Raw genomic sequence first — 21,304 nt, 5'->3', positions numbered from 1 at the left:
TAATTATCATCCCCAAATATTCAATTTTGGAACATTTTTATTACCCCAGAAAGAAAACCTGTACCTGTTAGCAGTCACTTCCTGCTTTCTCCTCTCCTTGGTCCTAGGACACAACTAATCTTCATTCTGTCCCTATTTTGGACATATCATTAAAAATGGGGTCATATAATATGTGTCTTTGGTGATTGGCTTCTTTTTCACTTAGCATAATATCCTCAAGGTTCATTCTAGCATGTAGAATTTCATTCCTTTTATTGCTGAATAATATTCCACTGTATGGAGAGAACATATTCTGTTAATCCATTCATCTATTGATGGATATATGAGCTGTTTCCACTTTTTGACTATCATGTACAATGTGCTATGAACATTTGTGTACCAGTTTTTGTGTGGATCTTACGCTTTCAATTCTTTTGGGTATATACCTAGGGTTAGAGTTGCTGGGTCATATCGTTTTTTGAAGGTGGCTGCACTATAGAATCTACTTTTGACAGATGGGGAGGCGGAGGCCCAGAGAGGGGAAGTGTTTTATGCAAAGCCACACAGTGACTTGTGCTATAAAGCCAGGAGCTAATTATCTAAATGGCCCTGAGCTCCATCCTCCAACCTCATTCCCACACCCCCAGACTCTTTTTTGCTCCCTTCATTCCATTCTCCACCTCACAGTAAATCCCTTCACATCAGTCCCTTCCAAAGATGCCCTGCACTGCTGCTGTCAGGATCAAGGTCAGCCTCAGGGATGACTTACACGCGCCTCTGTCTTCCTAACGCTTCAGTGTCTTTTCTTTTTTTTCCCAATAACTTGAGATACAGTTCACATACCAAACCATACCCATTTAAAGTGTAATCCAATGCTCAGTATGTCTTTTTATTCTCTACACTTCAAGTCTTGTTTTTGTTCCTTGAAAACATCATCTCCTTTGCTTTTGGGATCTTATACATGCTATAGACTCTGCTTGGAATAGTTTTTGTTTATTTCCCTGGTTAATTCCTTTTAATCCTTCACCCCTCAGCTGGGATGACACTGACCCCCAGGCTGGCTGGGCATTCCTGCAGCCTCCCTTGGGTCACCCTGTCACACCATCTATCACCAGGCTGCACTTTTAAGGTCTAGGAGAGTGTCTTGGTTAAGTGTACAGTGCCTGGCACAGGGAAGGCAGATGGCCAATAAATGTTGACTGAATGGAAAGATCTGAAAATATCTGGCATGGCACTGGGCACACTATAGAAATCTGATGTTTACAGACTGACTTCTTACTAGAACAGGGGCAGTACCATCTTTTGAGAACATTCCAGACAGTTTGGATAATTAAAGGGTGGAAGACATTATTTTTTCTTGCTTGGTACCCATGCCACTTTCTTCTGGACACAGCACCCTGGTTTTCCTCTGGGGAGTCAGTCCTCTCTCACCTTCAGTCCTTGTAGGTTAGGAGGAGCTAACCAGTTCCTGAAATTTGCACATGACCCAATTAGATACACTCTTGACTTTGGCAGGAACTGTTAAGAAAGGGGTGCTTTCTTTTCACTGGGGTTACTAAGCTGGTGTCTTCATGATGAAACAGACTGAGAATAGAAGAAAGCATATTTGAAAAAGCAGCCGAGTCCTGATGACATCACTTGAGACCCTGGATCCAGCTGTGCCTGAGGCCTATTATTGAGCTAATTTACATTCTTCCACTTCACCCCTTTTTCTTGCTTAAGCTAGTCTGAGTTCAGTTTCTGTCATCTGCAACTGCAACATTCCTAAGTTAGTAACCCTCCATCTCTTTCACATACACACATGCCCATCACATTCCTTACAGACTGAACAGAGTGAATCATGCTGGTTATGGACACTAAATGCAGATTTACCTACTGTCCTTAAATGTAAGTTATTTTTCTCTGAGCTGTGTTGTTTAACTCACTGTCAACATTTAACTTTTCACTCAGCACTTCACATACCATAATTAGTAAGTAGATATTTAAGACTGACCTAAATGGGTTCTAGGTGCTAAGTCCAGGCTGATGGAAAGGTAAGATGCTCACTCAGTAGCCTGGCTCAAACTGAACTCCAAGAAACATATAGATGGGAACTGCTCCTTGAATTTGTGTGCTGGTTTTGGGAAGAGCACTTGGCTTTTCTCCTTGTCTTGCTGGTGTTAAGGACACGTGCATTTACCACCAATATTATGGGGTGAAAAGTCTCACACGTTTTCACCACTCAACTTTGCTATAAAGGTAAAAGGACAAACTGTGTAGGTGAAGCAAACTGCAGTGCTCTGAGGAGACCCTGGGGAATGGGGGTAACACTACCAAACAACCAGTGTGGACCTTTCTAGTATATTCCTTATTGCTCCTCACTTCCTGTAGGAAAAACGAGTTGTGGACACTTTAATCTTTGGGCCCTTGCAGATTTTATTCCTTCTGCTTGGAATGCCCTTCCACACTAGGTCAAAGGTTAGCTCTCCAGTGAATCCTCTTTCTCTGGCATTTTCCGCTCTGGGCTTTTTCAAAGGATAGGGTTTCCTTTTTCTTCTTCTTCTTCTTCTTCTTCTTCTTTTTTTCTTCAGTTAAAAAGCATATCATTTAATCCTCAGGGTATTTGTTGAAATCTTTAAAGAAAGCACATGGTATTTTGCAGTAACCATGGAATTTTTCATGTCCTATGAATCCATAGTTCCACTCATAGGTTAGGAACGTACCCCATACAAACTCCAGAACATGGGTAACGGGAGGCTTGTAAAATAATGTTTGTTCACCTAATAGGACAGGGTTTCTCAACTTGGGCCCATGGACCACTATGAATAGGCTCTGAAGGCAGTCGGTGCCCCTTGGGATTACCTGGGAGATCTGGGCACCTCTGCCCTGGAGGGAAGGGTCAGAGCTTTCATCAGATTCTCAAAGAGGCTCCACGATTTAAAAAGAGGTTAAGAACCACAAATTTTTAATGTACATCTCGAGCACTAGTTCCTTGAGGGCAAGGATCACATCTCTTCCATCTTAAGACTCTCTAGCACTGGTCCACAACAGACACTCATAGCTATTGGCAGAAGGCTGTGAGTGACCCACAGAGGCAACATTCCACAGGTAAAGAAGAGAACATAGGATGGTTTAATTTGTAGAATCAATAGTTGTTTGTTCTTGATTACAGTGCTCAACATGCAAATTACATTCACCTCTTGGTACAGAAATGGCACCCTGCCACTTTACTGGGACATAATCCAGAGAGAAATATTCCTGGGTAATCCTCTCTCCCACCTCCCAATGATGTGTGAATTTTCTCTTATCCAGAATAACTGGGAAATGAGGTCTTTAGTTCAAATGAGTAACTGTATAAGGAACCACTGCTTTTCCATGGATTTGATAGATTCTGAATTTCAAATCAGGAATTCACATTATCTAACCTGTCGATGATCCCAAAGGCAAGTGAGTTGGGCAGTGTCTCAGGGTCACTGATTTTCACTGGACAGTAATAAGAGATATAGAAAGTTTGCTAAGGCTGTCCTGGCCCTGGGAATTCAATCTGAAAAGAATTTATTTGAATAAAGTTTTGACATACTTGCCTTCTATGTCACTTTGCAGGCTCAGAATGAACGAGATTTATTTTGTTCATCCATGGTTTCTAAATTTATAGCAGTGAAAATGTATTTTTTTGTAAAGGAAGTTATAAAAATACTAACACACACACAAAAAAATCAAAGGTAAAAATGCAGGGTCTTTGGAGCCCAAGAAAACAGGAGTTTACTGTGGTAAGAAGTCAGGCTGACTACAAAAAAAATAATTAGTTAGACTTGACAATCTTTCCTCCAAAGATTGAATTTTCGCTAAGTTTTTTATATTATTACTAGCTTGTGTTTTTCCTCTTTCCCTGACTTTCATTACTAGAGTCATCAGAAGGAGACTTTAAAATGTTGTTTTAAACAGCTTTTTCCTAGCACTCACTCCTCATTTCCCCTAGCTTCAAACATTACAAGGGAATCCAGCTCAGACAAGAACGATCCTTGCTGCACACCTGCCAGCTCAGGCATCCTCCTTTTTATTCTGAGAGGCTTCAGCCCAAATGAAAGTTACAAGGTTAAGCGCTACTCCATTACTCCATGGCTAATCCCTGCTTGGTCTTCAAAAAATAGAGGTCTGTAATTCCTTTTTGAACATGCCTTCGAAGTGGAGGTCTTTGGCCATGAGCTCCTCTTCGACATCATCTAATGCCCACTGATGATCTGTCAGCTCCAAAGCTTCCCACTCTGTCTGCAAAGGAAGAGGACACCAGGGCAGGGAGAAGAGGGCTGGTTACTAATAGCAATGGCTGACTTCTAGTGAGCATCTTGTCTGGGCCAGGAGCTGGGCTGAGCTCTTTAAATGTATCAGCTTATTTAATTTTATGAGATAAGTGTGTTATCCCCCCATCAGTCTCTTGTGCCCCCAATTTACAGATAAGGATAAGGGAGGTCAGATAATTTGTTTGTGATTACTGAGCTAGCTAGCAACTAAGAGAGCTGAGATTTAAGTTTAGATCTGTTTGGCTCCAAAGCCTCAGTGCTGAATCTGTATAGTATATTGCTACTCATTCAATCAGCTCATGCTCAGTAAGCAACTGCTTAGTGTCCAGCACAGGGCTAGGTGATGGGAATAGACATCAGATACTGCTCCTAAGGGAGATACAACTCACAAACTGGTGCCTCAGGATAATGAGCCCTTTCAACAAGGGACCTGGCATCTGGTTTAAGTTATAGAGGGCAAATGAGGATATGGCCAGGAATATCTTCAAGGGGGCCAAGAACCTTTCCTCTAACTTCATGCCCAAATACATAAGGTCATTTTATTACAGTTTGTGGGAGTACAGTAATTTGGTATTCTTAATGATTTTATCACCGGGAGAAAGATTTGATAGTATTTACTGTAAATCTATTTTGGCATATAATCATTTGCATGTAAGCTATGAATATGTCAAGCAAAAATAAATCTGCCTAATCTTCTAAGAAATCACATTTCTCAAATATCCTAATAGTGCTGACTACTTTTGCCTTTAATTACTGATTTTTTAAAGATGGTTCATGAAATTTCATGTGTAATACACATGTTGGCTTATGGGTGTGAGGGTTTTTTTTTTCTGAGATATAATTCATGTGCCATTAAATTAACCCTTTTAAATACACAAATCAGTGGTTTTTTATGTATCCACAAAACCGTGCAACCATCACCGTTACCTAATTTTGAACACTTCTATCAAAAACAAAAAACAAACTGCCCTGTTCCCAATAGTAAAACTTCCCCACTCATTAAGTATGATGTTACTTGTGGGTTAAAACATTAAGAGGAAGTCCCCATCTAGTCCTAGTTTGTTGAATGTTTTTATCATGAAAAATTAGTGAGATTTGCTCTAAAAAAATTACATTGAATTTTATAACTGCATTTTGTGAAAAGGCTCTAAGAATTGACTTTTAAAAAATGAAAGTCATATCTGATGTCTATAGGCTCCAAAAAAGTTCAAGATATTTCAAATGTTTACCTTATGGCACTGACTGGACTGTTTTTCTAGTTCCCCTTACAGTGTAGATTAAATTTGGATGAGCATTTTAAAAAACAGTAAAGGTAACAAAAATCTCCAATTTACTTAGTAGGTGGTTTTGTGACAAAAGCAAGAGACATGTCCACTAAAATACCTTTTTGGTAAACTTAAATTCAAACGATTGAAATTCAATTAAAATTCCTCACTTTGGGACACACATGTTTAAAGCTGCTCTCTGGTAATCCCTTTTGGAGCCTGCCCTTGAGCTCTGGAGGGATTCTAAGCCTACCTTGAAAGCTTTGTTGGTGTCAGCAGGCATGGCCATGGCTGCTCCCGTCATCTGCTCCTGCATCATTCGTGACTGGTCAGCAGCTGCGTCACAAGAAAAGACCTACGTGAGTGCCAATGCTCAGTGAACACCTGAGTACCCATGGGGAAGAATGGTCCTTAAAGAAGCTTATAGTCGCCCAGTGGTGGGTTAGAGACTGTAGGACAGATTCACTGACTGGCCCTGTCACTCACTGGCTACATGATCCCAGGCAAGTCACTTTACCTGTACTGACAAATGAGGATGTAATAGCAGAAAAAAGATAACTAAAGGAAGTTCTACATTGTATTTCAATTTAAAAACAACAAAAACAGCCAATAGTTACCAAACACCTTCTCTATGCTAGGAACTTTAAGTCTTTATGTATTCCACCTCATTTGCTCCTACCAACTCTGCAAAGTTAGCTATTAAGGTCCCTAATTTACAGAGAAGCAAACAGAGGCTTAGAATGTTAAGTAACTTGACTAAGGTCCCAGCCATTAAATAAGAGAGGTGGGATTGGTACTGGCAAGAACTCTAAACTGGAGACCCATTCTGACAAATTCTGCCTTTTCCCCTGTTCCTTGACCAGTTTTAACTCATTTCTCTCCCATTCTGGGGTATGGGACCATGATCTGTTCATGTTTTCAACAGCCTCCTCAACTGATGTACTTCATCTTCAATGAACTAATGATCAAACCAGGCCTTCTTTCTTTAAGCTTCAGGTGTCTGGCTTATAATGCTGGACCCCTCACATGAGGGTATCAGACTTTGGGGAAACCAATTTTGTCCAAGCAATTGGGAGAATTCAGATCTTCAGAATGACCCCTGGAATTTTTAAGACTCTTAAAATTCCCCAGAAACTTAAGAAAAAGTTTAAGGAATGAGGTATTATATTTCAGAATGCTGACAAACTGCATAACCTTCATGATACCGCTGGCCTTGGCATGGATGATTCCTTTATTGAGAAGAGCAAGTGGTATTTTGCTTCTTACCATTATCTTGGCCCAGAATCAGAGAGTAAATGCTCCTAAGGCCAAATACATTGAGAAAGTACCAGGATGCAGAACTCACCCTAGCAAAACAAAAGTGAAACAGAATAGGTGGTTATTTCAGAAGTTCATGTACTCACAACATCTAACCACCCAAAGTTGTTCAGTGGTTATAAAGAAATCACCTGGGGTAGGCTGTGTACATCCAAAGTACAACCAAAGAAGAAATACAGGTCGTTAAGGCATTCTTGCAAATAGTTGTGGCTCTTTGTCCAAGGGAGCATGTTAGCCACAAACCTGTTCAGATGCTGATAAAAGATAAATACGCTTTTCTCAACCCACGAAATTTTTGTTTAGCCCAAATGAGATTGGAAGGTAGAGATATAATAAAGGCACACTGCACGTATAAAGTACAGCTCTTCTCCTTGGGTGGAAATGTACATATCCAAGATTCTCCCAGCATCTGGTCTGTTCTGTCCCTCCCAAACAACTAAAGTTTGGCCTGCTCAAACTGAGGACATGAGCCAAGAGTACCACCATTATCTGCCACCCCATTAGCCTCTTCTCTTCTTGGCTGGCTTTCTTTTTCTGCCATTCTTTGGGAAGCCATAGATTAAACAACTGGGGAAGACCCCATTAAGAAGCACTACTGGGTTCCAGGTACTATCAGAGAGTTTTCAAATAGCTTTTTGGAATTTGGATTTTAACACTCTGCTAAAAAAAAAATAGAGTGGAAAATAAGTCACAAGGGCTAGATTTGGACAGACTGTGTTCAAATCTCAATCCTCAATTAAGAGAAAGAAGGGGCAGGCTCCCGATGAATCCCAGAGTGATTCGATCAGTGAGTGGAAAAGTATCTGCAATGCCCCCTTTGGGGAGTGGTGAGAACGGGGAGAAATTCAACTTCCCCAAGTTGATTTCTTGATATTCTCACAAGCAGTATGGACAACCAAAACTATAGGCAGAGACCCCAGTCTTGGGGTTTGTTCATATGAAATTTAACCCCACAAAGGATAGGTCAAGTCTACTTAAAATTTAGGCCTAAGAGTCACCCCCAAGAGAGCCTCTTTTGTTGCTCAGATGTGGCCCCTCTCTCCAGCCAATACAACGAGCAGTCTCACCACCCTACCCCTCTCTATGTGGGACATGACTCCCAGGTGTGTGGACCTTCCTGGCAACGTGGGACAGAGATCTTGGAATGAGCTAAGACTCAGCATCAAGGGATTGAGAAAACCTTCTCGACCAAAAGGGGGAAGAGGGAAATGAGACAAAGTGTCAATGGCTGAGAGAGTCCAAACAGAGTCGAGAGGTTATCCTGGAGGTTATTTTTATGCATCAAGTAGATATCATCTTGTTATTCAAGATGTAATGGAGAGACTCTCAGAGAGAGCAGAGAATACTGCAGCACCACAAAGCAGGCAGTCCATGAGCCAGCAACCTTTGGAGATGAAGAAGGGAAACGCCTCCCGGGGAGCTTCATGAAACCAGAAGCCAGGAGAGTAAGCTAGCAGATGATGCCATGTCTGCCATGTGCCCTTCCAGCCAAGAGAGAAACCGTGACTGTGTTCACCATGTGCCTTTCCAGATGAGAGAGGAACCCTTAACTTCATTGGCCTTCTTGAACCAAGGTATCTTCCCCTGGATGCCTTAGATTGGACATTTCTATAGACTTGTTTTAATTGGGACATTTTCTCAGCCTTAGAACTGTAAACCAGCGACTCATTGAATTCTTCCTTTTAAAAGCCATTCCGTTTCTGGTATATTGCATTCCAGCAGCTAGCAAACTAGAACAGATTTTGGTACTGGAGAGTGGGGTGGTGCTGATGCAGTTTGCAAATACCAAACATGTTGGAACAGCTTTTTAAATGGATAAAGGGAAGAATCTGGAGGAGTTGTGAGAAGCTTGATAGAGAAGGCCTAGAATGCTTTGAAGAGACTGTTTGTAGAAACATGAACTCTAAAGATACCTCTGACCAGGCTCTAGACAGAAATGAAGCACGTGTTATTGTAAACTGGAAGGAAGGCGATCCTTGTTTTAAAATGGCAGATAATCTGGCAAAATTGACTAGTGGCTTTGTCTGGAAGGCAGATTTTAAAAGCCATGAACTTGGATATTTAGCAGAAGAGATCTCCAAATTAAATGTGGAAAGTGCAGCCTGGTTTCTCCTTGCAGCTTATAGTGAAATGAGACAGGAAAGAGATAAGCTGAAAACTGAACTCTTGAGTACAAAGAAACCAGAAATTGAGGTCATGGAAAATTCTGGGCCTACAGAAAGGGAGACCCCAGAGAATAGTGCCTTGTGTGTGGATTTAACCAAATGTGAAACCAGTCAGATATTTCAGAGAAAGCCAGGATCGGACATGGAGTTATCCAGGAAAGATTTGTGGAAAATCCTTAGGTCTGATGGGCATGATCCAACACTACTGCATAGAAAGCCAACGAGAGTGCTGTGGGTCTTGTATAAACAGAGCCGCTGCCAGTCTGGACTGAGGGGTTCAGTGAAGGGACACATTGGAGGAAAAATAACTTCAGAGGCAAAACCGTGGAGGCTGAGGTCTGAAGTCAAGAAGCCTCGGGCCAGGAGAGTGGACCAACCCAAGCCCATGGAGAGGGTGAATTTGCCCCAAAGGCAGAGAATAGGCCTTTCACCTCATTGCAGTGGAAGAGTCATGCTGCCTCAGGCCTTGGAGAGGGTGAAGCACATTCCTTGGGGTTGGGGGAGAGCCTGGCTGCCACCACATGGAGGGGTTGAGCGTGTGCCCCAGAGATGGCAGAGAGCCCGGGTGCGGCCCCGATGCTTGGAGAGGGTGGAGCCGAGAGAAAGGTGGTCTCCCCAATATCCCCCAAGGTTGCATTCAGAGAGAGGCAGGCGTAGGCATTTGGAAAGGGTGGGACTGCCACTTTCTAAAGCCCTGAGGATATATGAGTCTCAGACTTTGAAATCTAATGGACTTTGCCCTGCAGGTTTTCGAAACTGTATGGGTCCAGTGACCCCTGTGTTCCTTCCTCCCTATGGAAATGTGTCTATGTATCCTATGAATGTTTCTCCTTTGTATGTTGGCAGCAAATAACTTGCTACGAGTTTTCAAAGGTCCAGAGCTAATGGAGAGAATTCTGCCTTAGGACAGACCATGCCTGTAACTGACTTGATGAGATTTTATACTGTCTCTAATTTTGTACTTCATTGTATTGCTACTGAAAGGTTTAAGGTTTTGATATTGTTATGAAATTAATGTATTTTATATATGGGAAAAACATGTCTTTTTTAGGGGTCAGAGGGTGGAATGTGCTGGTTTGAAAGGATATATGCCCCCTAAGAAAGTCATGTTTTAATATAAATCCCATTTTGTAAAGGTAGAATAATCTCTATTCAATACTGTATGTTTGAAACTGTAATGAGATCATCTCCCTGGTTGATGTGATTTAGTTAAGAATGGTTGTTAAACTGGATTAGGGGATGACATGTCTCCACCCATTTGAGTGGGTCTTGATTAGTTTCTGAAGTCCTATAAAAGAGGAAACATTTTGGAGAGAGAGAGTCAGAGAGAGCAGAGAATACTGCAGCACCACAAAGCAGAAAGTCCATGAGCCAGCAACCTTTGGAGATGAAGAAGAGAAACTCCTCCCGGGAGCTTCATGAAACCAGAAGCCAGGAGAGTAAGCTAGCAGATGACGCCGTGTCTGCCATGTGCCCTTCCAGCCAAGAGAGAAACCGTGACTGTGTTCACCATGTGCCTTTCCAGATGAGAGAGGAACCCTGAACTTCATCGGCCTTCTTGAACCAAGGTATCTTTCCCTGGATGCCTTACATTGGACATTTCTATAGACTTGTTTTAATTGGGACATTTTCTCAGCCTTAGAACTGTAAACCAGCGACTCATTAAATTTTTCCTTTTAAAAGCCAAAAAAAAAAGATGTAATGGAGAGGCTGGAGGGAACTGCCTGAAAATGTAGAGCTGTGTTCCAGTAGCCATGTTTCTAGAGGATGACTGAATAATGATACAGCTGTCACAATGTGACTGTGCGATTGTGAAAACCTTGTGTCTGATGCTCCTTTTATCTACCTTGTCAACAAAGGAGTAGAACATATGGAATAAAAATAAATAATAGGGGGAACAAATGCTAAAATAAATTTAGTTTAAATGCTAGTGATCAATGAAAGCAAGGGGTAAGGGGTATGGTAGGTATAATCTTTTTTTTTTCTTTCCTGTGTTCGTTTTATTTCTTTTTCTGAATTAATGCAAATGTTCTAAGAAATGATGAATATGCAACTAAGTGATGATATTGTGAATTACTGATTATGTTGTTTTATTTTTTAAATAAATAAATAAATTAAAAAAAAAAAAAAGAAGGGACAGGCTCAGTGACACTGCTCTCTGTCGTGCCCTCAATTTCATCCTCCTCCAAGATGGTATTGTCCTGTTTTGGCTCAGTCTTCTTCTCCAGGTCTGTATCTTCAGTGCTGGCTACCCAAGGAAGCTTCTGAAGTGGGGGCAGTTTGCCTGTCCAGAGTTCCATTTAAAACTTTTTGAGGAGTTGATACACCCATCCCTGCATTCCTAAGGGCCAATAAGCTAGAGAAAAGAGACTGACACATTCTCTTCTTTGGCAAGACTACTGAATCATGTAAAAGGTGCTATAATCTACTTGTGGTAATTTGAGTGTGATTTTGATAAAAAATTTTTCTAAACCTATTTCAATGAAGTTTGGAAACTGATAAGTTTTTGGTTTATGTTTTTATTAAATAAAAGAAAGTTCTTACCAGGATGCATCTAATGTGAGTAGTTCAATTCCTTGCTGTAGCATAGGCTTAAAACGGAGGGTTAACGGAAATGGCACCTTGGCTGCAGAGAAGAATGAAAAAGTACACAACTGCTTTGAGCTTTCTCATTTTTAGAATAGCTTAAGTGTGAATGCACATATTCTTTCCTGAGGAGGTGGGAACTCTATTCCACACAGCTTATGGAAACTGATTTTCACAAGGAAATTTGTGGCAACTTCTGAAGGAAAAAACAGTCAAAATGTCACTCCACTGTAGTTTCCTTGAATAAAACCAACTACTATACTGCTGACAAAGAAGGGACTCAAACTCAGCTATCACCCAAAATCTAGAGAAAACTTGCACTAATCCATTAAACCCTAAGTGGAATATTTAGACATAAAGAAAAAGTAGTATAGATTACTAAGAAGCCAAACTTATCAAAATCATAACTAAATAATCACATAAACAAATAGGCAAACAAACATCTGAATACTAGCAAATTAAGTCAACAGAGAGATACGCTTCCCTTTACCTACTCAGAATACCAAATTAGTTTCAGATGCAAAATATCAAGTCAACTCCTTGTCTAAAAAAAATCACCCAAACCATGAGCTTAGGATCAGTTTGTAACATGAGCCTCAAAATCTGACCATGTGGAATTTTTTTGTTTGATGAATGCTATCAGAGTCCACTAGAGAACACAGGTCATATGACACTGGCTCAGTAGCACTCAGATTTCTCTGAGTAGGGACACAGGAAAGGAGCACAGAAGAAGAAAACATGAAGTTTGCTGGGTCTGTAACTTACTTGTGACAAAACCTGAGAATGTCATGTTGATCCATCCACCGATAAGAATCATAGGGAGAACATTTGTTACATTCCCCTTCATCATGTCTGTGAGCATAGTGGGATCTAAGACAAAAACACAAGACCAGTGCATTTACCTTGTGGACAGGGACATCCTCCTGATTATTTGTTAATTTTTAATTTATTTGATCATTCAAGTAATGTAAGTTCACTGCAAAAAATTCAAATGACATAGCAATGTATGATGTAGCCATTTCCTCTGGACCCAATCTCTAAATACTTTTGAATATTTGTTGTATATCCTCCTATTTTTCAGTATCTAAACAATAAAGGTATACTATGCTGATTGTTTCATTTCTTGATTTTTAAAAAATATTAATATAGTATGGATGATATTTCCTTGTTAATATAATATCTCTCTCATTCTTTTCAGTGTCTGCACAGGATTTCACTGTGTGGCTACACCAATCACTTTTCTTTGGTCTATGTTTTCCTCTGGCTTTTTGTGCATAATTTTTCAAATGTTTTTGTCTGATATGTCCCAGATCTGGTCCTCCTCACTGATGGTTTCTTATGCTTTAATCTCCTTTGGGCTACTGTTTCCTGTTTCTTTGTAGGTTTTGTAACCTTTTGTCGAAACCTCGATATTTTGATATTTTAATGTATCACTGGACTTTAGATGGAGACATCTGTTCCTTAGGCTTGTATTTAGCTACGTTTATGACAGAGCTTTCCCAGAATGCAAGGAGCTAACAAAAAAAAAAAAAAAAAGAAAGAATAGAAACCCCTGCTTTTCCCAGTCTTTGCAGATTGATTTGTGTGGGAGTGCTCTTCTTCAGAGGTTCTCATACAAAGAGTTTAAAGAACAGCTGCAGGCCAAAGTGTAGAGACCTCACAGCTCCTTTCTGCAATGCATCTTATCTTCAGCATGCAATTGGGCCATAGGAATTGCCCTATTTTCACTGGCAGAATGTGCCCTCTTTCCTAGGAAAGTTTCCTCAGGGTCCTAGGCACTACACTGCATGTCCCTTGCCTTAGGCAGAATGACGTGACTGCTCTCCTACAACGTTCAGCTGGAGAACTGGTTAAGCCCCTGCCTACAGGCAGGGCAGACTCTATAGCAGTACCTAAGGCCAGAGAGAATGCACCAAATCACTCTAGGGTGGACCTATAGATTGTTTCCAATTTTTTTGGTCAACAAACAATGCTGCCAAGAACTAACTTGTAAATAAATCTCTGATTGTTTACGTTTTTCTACAAGAGAAATTCCTAGAAGTAGAACTTCTAGGTCAAAGGATCCATATTTTTAAAATTGAAAGATACTGGTCAACTGGCCCTCAATAAGGCTCCATTTTTTGGCACTCCCACCAATAGTGAGAGGGTCTAACGTCCTATGACCTTGCCAGTACTGGTCTTGACCAATCACTCAACCTGTGCTAATTTAATGAGCTAAAACGGACACCTTGTTTTAATTTGCATTCCATGATTATTAGTGAGGTCAAGCATCTTCTCATAACTTAATTTACCCTTTATTTCTTGCAGGTTTTCTAAAAAAAAAAAAACCTCGTTAAAATGAACTCTAGTACCTTCTGAATGGGTTTAAAATAGATGGTTATGTCACATAAAGAAAAGGGTACTATAATGAAAGGACAGTCAACACAAAATAATAAATTATTTTGTTTGACTTAAACATGCTATATTTTTCACACAACTGGGGATCAGTGGAAATAAGAAAACTGTTTGGTGCCGAAGTTGTAGGTTGGGCCTGGCAATCATGTCTGATGGACAACTACCTGGTTTGGGGAAGGAGTGAGCTCGCCATTACTCAGAAGCTGGGTGGCCATCTGTCAGAAAGAGGATTCTGGCACTGGCTGGGAGGTGGGATTACTTTCCACAGGGCCACAGGTCTTGAGGAAGAGCAAAGGGGAGTGACCCAAGGGCATGAATCTGGCCTCTGCCCACCCTCTCACCAGAAAGCTTTCTTTTTATCCACTTTTATATACTGGGGTTCCCACAAGATTTATTTGAAAAAGAGAACTCAACTTCCATAGATTACTGTACTAGATGGTCTCTAGATGATTATTAGGTCATCATCCTAAAATGATTACCTTCTACAATTTACAATTTAAATAAAACACCCACCACACCCCACAGACAACAAAACCAATTTTAAAAATCTATTTTCCTTAGTAATAAGAGAAAGAAAAACATGTAAACATACCAGTCATAGGAGAAGGTGGCACTACCTTCCTTTTAGTTTTTTTGAAAAATCCATCCTCTGGATTGTTGAAGTAATATTTTCGTGTCAAGAAGGACTAGTTAGAAAAAAAAATCTTTGTAAGTCTTAGAACTGTGGCATAGAAAATTGTCAAATTATTCCCCAGAGGTTTAGTCAGGAGGCCCGTGGAATATGCTGTTATACTCAGAACTGTCAGCCTACTTGGCAGCTGACCTGACACTTCAGCTGAGTCGCATTTAAAAACAATTTCCTAAGAAGGGTCAAGGTTACAATGACAGCAGAAACCAGGAGGCCATGGCTTAATTACTGAGTTGTCAATTTTCAGGTTTCCCAAAGAATCCCCTTATAAAACATTTAGATATCTACTGCCCTCAAAGGTCAATTGCGGAGCTTCTAATGAAAGATAAATGAGTACCTGTTTGGGAATGTATTTTCCATTTTCCCTGAGGACTCGGCTTCGAATTAGGACTTGACTGAAAAAACACAACCAAGAAAATGAGATTTTTAAAAGTGAAACACTAGAAGAAAACGAGAGAACAAATAAAAGACCTACTTAAACACAAGAGAAGGCCTATTTGGCAATGGCCCTGTGTGGAAACTTTTCAAAATACAGGTATCCATTAAACCGATACATAGAACATATTTAATCCAAAAATCAGTTATTCAAAAGAGTGTTTTTCTTAAGTGGCTGTGTTTCTGAATAAGTCAAGATTAATGAGGAAGGCACATTTGGGACAATAGGCTCAGTTTTTTTTAACATAATAATGAGCCTAGAAGGAACTTTCTCTAAGCTAAAAGAGTAGCAATGGGAGACTGCTCAGATTTGATGAGATCATAACAGGAGCAGGGCAGATGAGGATAAAAGAAGGGACTTTTATAAAACCCAATGAGAAATGAGTACAGGACTTGAGAGGGTTGTTATCAGACAGGCAATAGAAATTCCACCCAGGATTCAGACTGTTGATAAGCTTTCAATATTCATTCATTGAATTAATAAAAGAAATGATCTGGTGATATCAGAATAACATGGTTGGTCATTAAAAACAACGGAATGCTATACAACAGGTGGGTGTTGCTAAGACATTAATGGCAAACAGAACAGAGATCAAAATACTTCATTTTTCTGGGCTTTCAAAAATTGCTTTAATGGGAGGAAAAAACCCCACAAATTAATGGAAACCTTTCTTGAAATGTAAAAAAAGAAGTTGTAGACAGAAACTAACACAAAAAAACCCATCTGCTTTATGTTTTCTCTCTCTCTGTTCCTCAGTACGAACCACCTTGTTCTGAGGAGTCAACACCCTTAGGGGCTCCTTGCCACCCTGCACATTCCGGGTTCTCCATATTCTGGGAATGTCCTATGCACCTCTCTCCTTTACCAATTCTGACCCATCATGCTTGAACTCCCTCTTCAAGCCCCACCTTCTCCATGAAACTCTTTCTGATGCCTGTGCCCTCAAAGAATCTGTTCTCACCTTTCTCTTACACTCCTTGTACTGTATAGTTGGGTACTGTATCCACAGATGTACCAGGCTGATAGGTCATAAGTTCTGTTCCCTGGGACTAGTCTATAGCTAGGTAAAAAGTGGCCTGCGTACCAGTATGCAGGTCTGTGACAAGATGAGTACAGACATTGAGAGCCAGGGTTAAGACTTTTATAGTAACCTGACACTTCACAACATCCAAATGCATGATCAAAATATTTTACAAAGGCATTGATCTGTAATAGACTGGAAACAAACAAACAATCTAGGCATTCTTTGCCAACAGTTTAAGAAGCACTGGGTCACCTGAGACTGTTGAACTGTGTTCCAGTAGCCTTGATTCTTGAAGAAGACTGCATAACTACATAGCTTTCACAATGTGACTGTGCGATTGTGAAAATATTGTTTCTGATGCTCCTTTTACTCAGGGTATGGACAGTTAAAAAAAAAAAGGATAAAAAATAAATAATGGGGGAGATAAAGGGTAAAACTTGGGTAGATTCAAACACTGTGGGTCAATGAGAGGGAAGGGGAAGGGGTATGGGATATATGCGTTCTTTTTTCTTTTTATTTTTCTGGAGTGATGAAGATGTTCTAAAAATAATCATGGTAAAGAATACACAACTATGTGATGATATTGTGAGTTACTGATAGTATAATATGGTTGGACTGCACATATGTGGCTATTTCTTAATTGAAAAAAGAAAAAGAAAACTGGGTATTGAATAATGGTAAAAGTTTAAGCCCTGGATTTGAACAGATGGGTTAAAAACAGCTCTGCCACCTATTAGCTATGCAGTCTTGGGCAAGTTGCTTAAAATCTCTAAGTTCCCATTTATATTCTGCACAGCATATTTATTCTTTCATTGGACAAAACATTTCTTGAGCATCAGTGAGTGCCAGGCACTGTGTGAGGCAACATGAACAAAAGGGACCAAATGCAAATATTTCAGGAAGGTTCAAGTCTAGAGGGGAAGAAAGATGTTACTTGAATAACCAGAGGAATACATGTAAAATTCAGCTACATCCTAGGAAGAAGAAACGGATGACGATAAGGGAGAGTGTACTGGGGGATCTGACTGAGTCTGGGAGGTCAAGTCTTAGAGAAAGCTTTAATGAAGATGTATGTTTAAGGTAAGTAGGAACTACCTTGGCAAAGTGGTGAAGGGAAGAGCATGGGCAAAAGCCCTGGGGCAAGAACAGGTGCTAGATCTCTAAGGAGCTGAGATAAGGCCAACACAGCTGGAAGAAACAGAACTACTCAAAGGATGGTGGAAAATGAGGCTTGAGAGGTAGGTAGGATTGAGGCTATACAAGACCACATGAGTTCCAGTGGACTTTGATCTTTATCTCAAGAGCAAAAAGAAAACAGTAATGGATTTAAGTGGAGTTCTTCATATATATTTAAAGTGATGACCACTGTACCCAGAATATCCTAAATAACGAGGACAATGGTACCTGTTATTTTCCCTATGTGTTTTATCATTGTTAATTTTGTATTCATGTCCACAGATTCCTAAAAATAAATCCTTATACGGTTATAAAGATAAAGCTTCTTTTGCAGTGGTAATTCGCCACTAAATGACACTTGCTTAGGATAAAACTTTAGTTTCTAAAGTCAGTATTTCTGAAACCGGAGTTCCATATACCTAATGATCTATGATTGTTTTTTACCTTTCCAAGAGTAAGTATATTCTTCAAGTTTGACAACCACTTTTTACATACATTCTAGCCAAATGCAGTCTAATACATTTTATTTAGTTTTTATTTTTGGTTTAATATATTCTAGAAAAATGTTAGTAAGTTTTGAAGCAGTAAAAAGCTTAATAATTTACAAAACCAAACATTCCATTTTGTGATCGTGTATGCTAATGGGAATTTATATATTAAGAGGAATGTTTTGCAACTCAAAAAAAAGCAAATAACTTTTGTCTTCGACTTAGGCAGGTTCAGAATCACCTATGTGGACATTCTACCAGAGTTCAAACAACGACCTGAGGCAGGCAGAATCACACCATGTCAGAGCTGGCAGGGTCTAGGGAAATCACATGCTCTAACTACCTCACTTAAGAGATAGGGCAAATGGGTGGGCCATGGTGGCTCAGCAGGTAAGAATGCTTGCCTGCCAAGCCCGAGGACCTGGGTTTGATTCGATTCCCGGTGCCTGCCCATGTAAAAAAAAAAAAAAAAAGAGATAGGGCAACTATGACCAGAGATGTTTAGTTTTCGGTAAAGGACTGGTTCTCCCTGGAGGTGATACTGCCCTCTATAGGGACTTACGGAAATCTGTGGAACTTTTTTTTGATTGTCAAAAGGATGGGGAGAAGGGAGAAAGAGCACATAACTGTCATTTGTAAGGTGTTAGGGATGCTAAGTATCCCTCAATGATGGGGACAGTTGTACAAAACAAAGAACTGTCCCATACCATACTAGTTCTGAATATTCTACTAAATTGTTTTTAATTACCTGAGTCTCAAACCTATTTCCATTAGATTTTTTTTCACAGCTTTCATATATGCTGAATTTCTAAGCATGTGACACTGAGCAAATACAGGGAAAACTGCACTTTTTTTCAGAATTTTATTAAGAGTATTTTAACATTTAGGAAAAGCACATCCATGATTGCACTGCCTTCTGTGATATTTAAGCAGTGAACAAATTAGTTTCTTCCTACAGGTAAACTTGACTCAATTATGGTGATTTTATATCTAGGTGCATGTATCTGCCTTCTGATTATATCTTCTAGGACAATTATGGACAAGCATTTACAAAATACAAATTATCTTATAAATTACATTCCTTTGAGTTCACCTTATTGTTACAGCTGAAGCATTTTACTGCTTAAAAAATGTTTTTTTCTATGCAGACTATATATACTAACTGTGAACTTCATTTTGGGTTAGAAAAGGGAAATTTTGGTATAATTCAGAACCCTTGCTCTAAAATCACATACTAAACCAGGGGCAGTAAGTTGTGGCAGAGAACCCATGACAGCAGGTATTGTGGATAAGAGGATTCTTGGTTTAAGCATAGACTCAGTATCTAACTATTTTGGTTACTTTAGGGAGGCTACCTAACATCCTCTGGGCTTCCTTTTCTTCACCTGCAAAAATGGGTTTAGGAATATCTATCGCACAGTGGTACTGTGAAGATGAAATAACAATCTACTGGAGTCAATAAATGCTTATTATCTGAGCTCTCTCCACTTTGCATCTGTCTATAGTTTACCTTTCTATGGTGAACTGACTTCTTAAGGTTAGCTCCAGGGGGCTGGCTCAGATTAATCTGAAACTGATGCCTCAAAAATAAATAAATTAATAAAAAGTAGTCACTATAGTGTAGTGGAAAGAGACCTGGGATATGGGCTGGGATATGGGAACCAGGAGATTTGGTTTCAAGTCCTGAATGTCACCACGTGTGAACATGGGAGTGTCATGGAACCTCTTTAAGTCTCAGTTTCTACAAAATGTGGTAAGAGTGCCTACCTCAGTGTTGTGAGTTTTAAATAAGTTAATGAATATAAGTTAATGAATATAAGCCTAGTGATTGGCATAGAATAAATGCTTGATAAATGTTAATAAAATAAGTGCTTAATAAATATTAAAAATAAATCACTAACAGTGATTTAATAAATTATTATTATTCTCAGCATAATTGGAAGGCATGACTGAAAATGATAAAAGCCGTTCTTCCTAAGCTTCAGTCATTCTCATTCCATGGTTATGACTTTCGTCTTATTCACCTGGCACTTCTACTATTCACTTAATATTTTTTTTGTCAATTCTTTTTCTACTTATTTAGGCTTCAAAAGGAATCATTAAATTACCAGCAAATAGTAAACCTACAATTTCTTTAATAAAAAAATGAAAAATTACCAGCAAATGGAAATCAGTATTTCTTGCACAAATAGAAAGCAACTGATAAAATAAATACAATAAAAACAAACTGTTACTGAACTTTAGGTAGATCCTGTTGCTTATGAGAAGTTACCATCCAGTGGTTTCTGTCTGTCAAAATGGGAGATTAATGAGCATTAGGGAGGTGTCAAAAGACATAATAACACCTACCTGTGATGGCCTCTTTTCAGAAAGATTGCCTGAAAATTATTTATCTTAATATGGGGTGGGGGAGGGAGGCTCATGCCTAGGCATCACCTAAAGCCATATTAAATTCCTTGTCTCCTCAGATAAATACTGTAATGAAACATATGAGGAAGAAGTTGCCTCCATTACCGGAGGTGAAATGATAATTACAACTCCATGGTAGTTTTACAGTTTGCAAAGTGCTTTGTTACATAGCATTGTAGCTGACCTTCACAGCAGTTTTGTTTAAAAAAAGGGGTGGGGGGAGGGAGCAATAATCACACCAACCTGACTAGATTTTTACAAAGACTAAAAGAAGCAACACACCTGTACTGCTCAGTAGGCACTCCTCCCAACGGGTGTAACAGGATAGTTCATACAAAAGCCCATCGAGGGTTGGCGACAAGCTTAACGATATTAACAACAATTTTCTGAGAAGTTAACTAGTACCAGGGTCTGTGATAAAGGCTTTTTACAGACATCACCTAATTTAACCCCTACGCCAGTTTTTATGAGGCAGATACCATTATCATCCCCATTTTATAAATGACGAAAGTGAAACACAGAGAGGGTAACTACGGCCAAGGTATCCTAGCCAGTGGCGGGGCGAGATTGGAAGCCAGGCAAACTGACATAACCTCTGCACTTTCTTGCCCAAGGTCACGGGGGAGTGTGGTCGGTGGGAGAGCAGAGGGCGCTGACCTGTCGGACACTTGCTCCTGGGTGAGTTTCTTGTCGCTCTGCAGAAGAATGGATACATAGTGGCGGATCATTCCCACGAAGAAGGTGATGATAACGATGGGCAGAACCACCCACAGACGGATGTTGGAGTCAAGGAGCAGCTCTGGCCCCGGCATCTTCGCTGAGCGAAGGCCTTGACCGGGGATCGTCGTGCTTCTCCTTTCCGGAGTTCCGGGACTCCACTTTAGGTCCGACTCCGCGTCTTCTCACGAACCCCTACCTGGCAGCTGACCTACAGACGGCCACCGGCCTCGCACACTATTTCCAGCTGGGCCGCCCAACAGCCCACTTCCGGCGCGGAAGTTTGACGTCACGGCGCGGGGCGCCTGAGTGGCATCAGAGCGGCGTCGCGGCGGGCGGGAAAGTCGAGAGTGAGAGGTGACTACTGCTTCCCGGCGGGT

At 40.2% G+C, this 21,304-nt stretch overlaps 2 protein-coding genes across 8 annotated transcripts in view; one reads left to right on the top strand and one right to left on the bottom strand.

Annotated features, from left to right (window-relative positions):
- Positions 1-3,071: 3,071 nt before the first annotated feature.
- Positions 3,072-21,224, bottom strand: EMC3 (ER membrane protein complex subunit 3). The gene is made up of 8 exons (XM_077116581.1): positions 20,865-21,224; positions 15,012-15,069; positions 14,579-14,672; positions 12,358-12,462; positions 11,551-11,632; positions 6,791-6,870; positions 5,778-5,860; positions 3,072-4,227 (listed from the first exon to the last, which is right to left on the bottom strand). Exons 1-8 carry the CDS (start codon positions 21,017-21,019, stop codon positions 4,099-4,101), a joined length of 786 nt encoding a protein of 261 aa, XP_076972696.1. The 5' UTR covers positions 21,020-21,224; the 3' UTR covers positions 3,072-4,098.
- The window catches only part of FANCD2 (FA complementation group D2), a 134,934-nt gene continuing 134,812 nt past the window's right edge, over positions 21,183-21,304 (top strand). For all 7 annotated transcript variants that reach the window (XR_013157781.1, XR_013157782.1, XM_077116574.1 and 4 more), the window contains exon 1: positions 21,183-21,302. The gene's annotated coding sequence lies outside the window, so the exon portion shown is untranslated. The remainder of the gene's footprint in view (positions 21,303-21,304) is intronic.

This window comes from Tamandua tetradactyla, chromosome 9 (assembly GCF_023851605.1).
Source record: "Tamandua tetradactyla isolate mTamTet1 chromosome 9, mTamTet1.pri, whole genome shotgun sequence".
NCBI classification, from domain to species: domain Eukaryota; kingdom Metazoa; phylum Chordata; class Mammalia; order Pilosa; family Myrmecophagidae; genus Tamandua; species Tamandua tetradactyla.
This window is presented reverse-complemented; position numbering and strand designations above follow the sequence as displayed.

Excerpts from the sequence above, each read along its gene's own strand:
- EMC3 (XM_077116581.1), bottom strand. The coding sequence starts at position 21,019 with ATGCCGGGGCCAGAGCTGCTCCTTGACTCCAACATCCGTCTGTGGGTG. Across the intron at positions 12,463-14,578 it reads GCCACCTTCTCCTATGACTG|ATCCCACTATGCTCACAGAC; the intron begins GTATGTTTACAT and ends TTTTTGTCTTAG. Across the intron at positions 11,633-12,357 it reads ATTCTCAGGTTTTGTCACAA|CCAAGGTGCCATTTCCGTTA; the intron begins GTAAGTTACAGA and ends TCTTCTCTGCAG.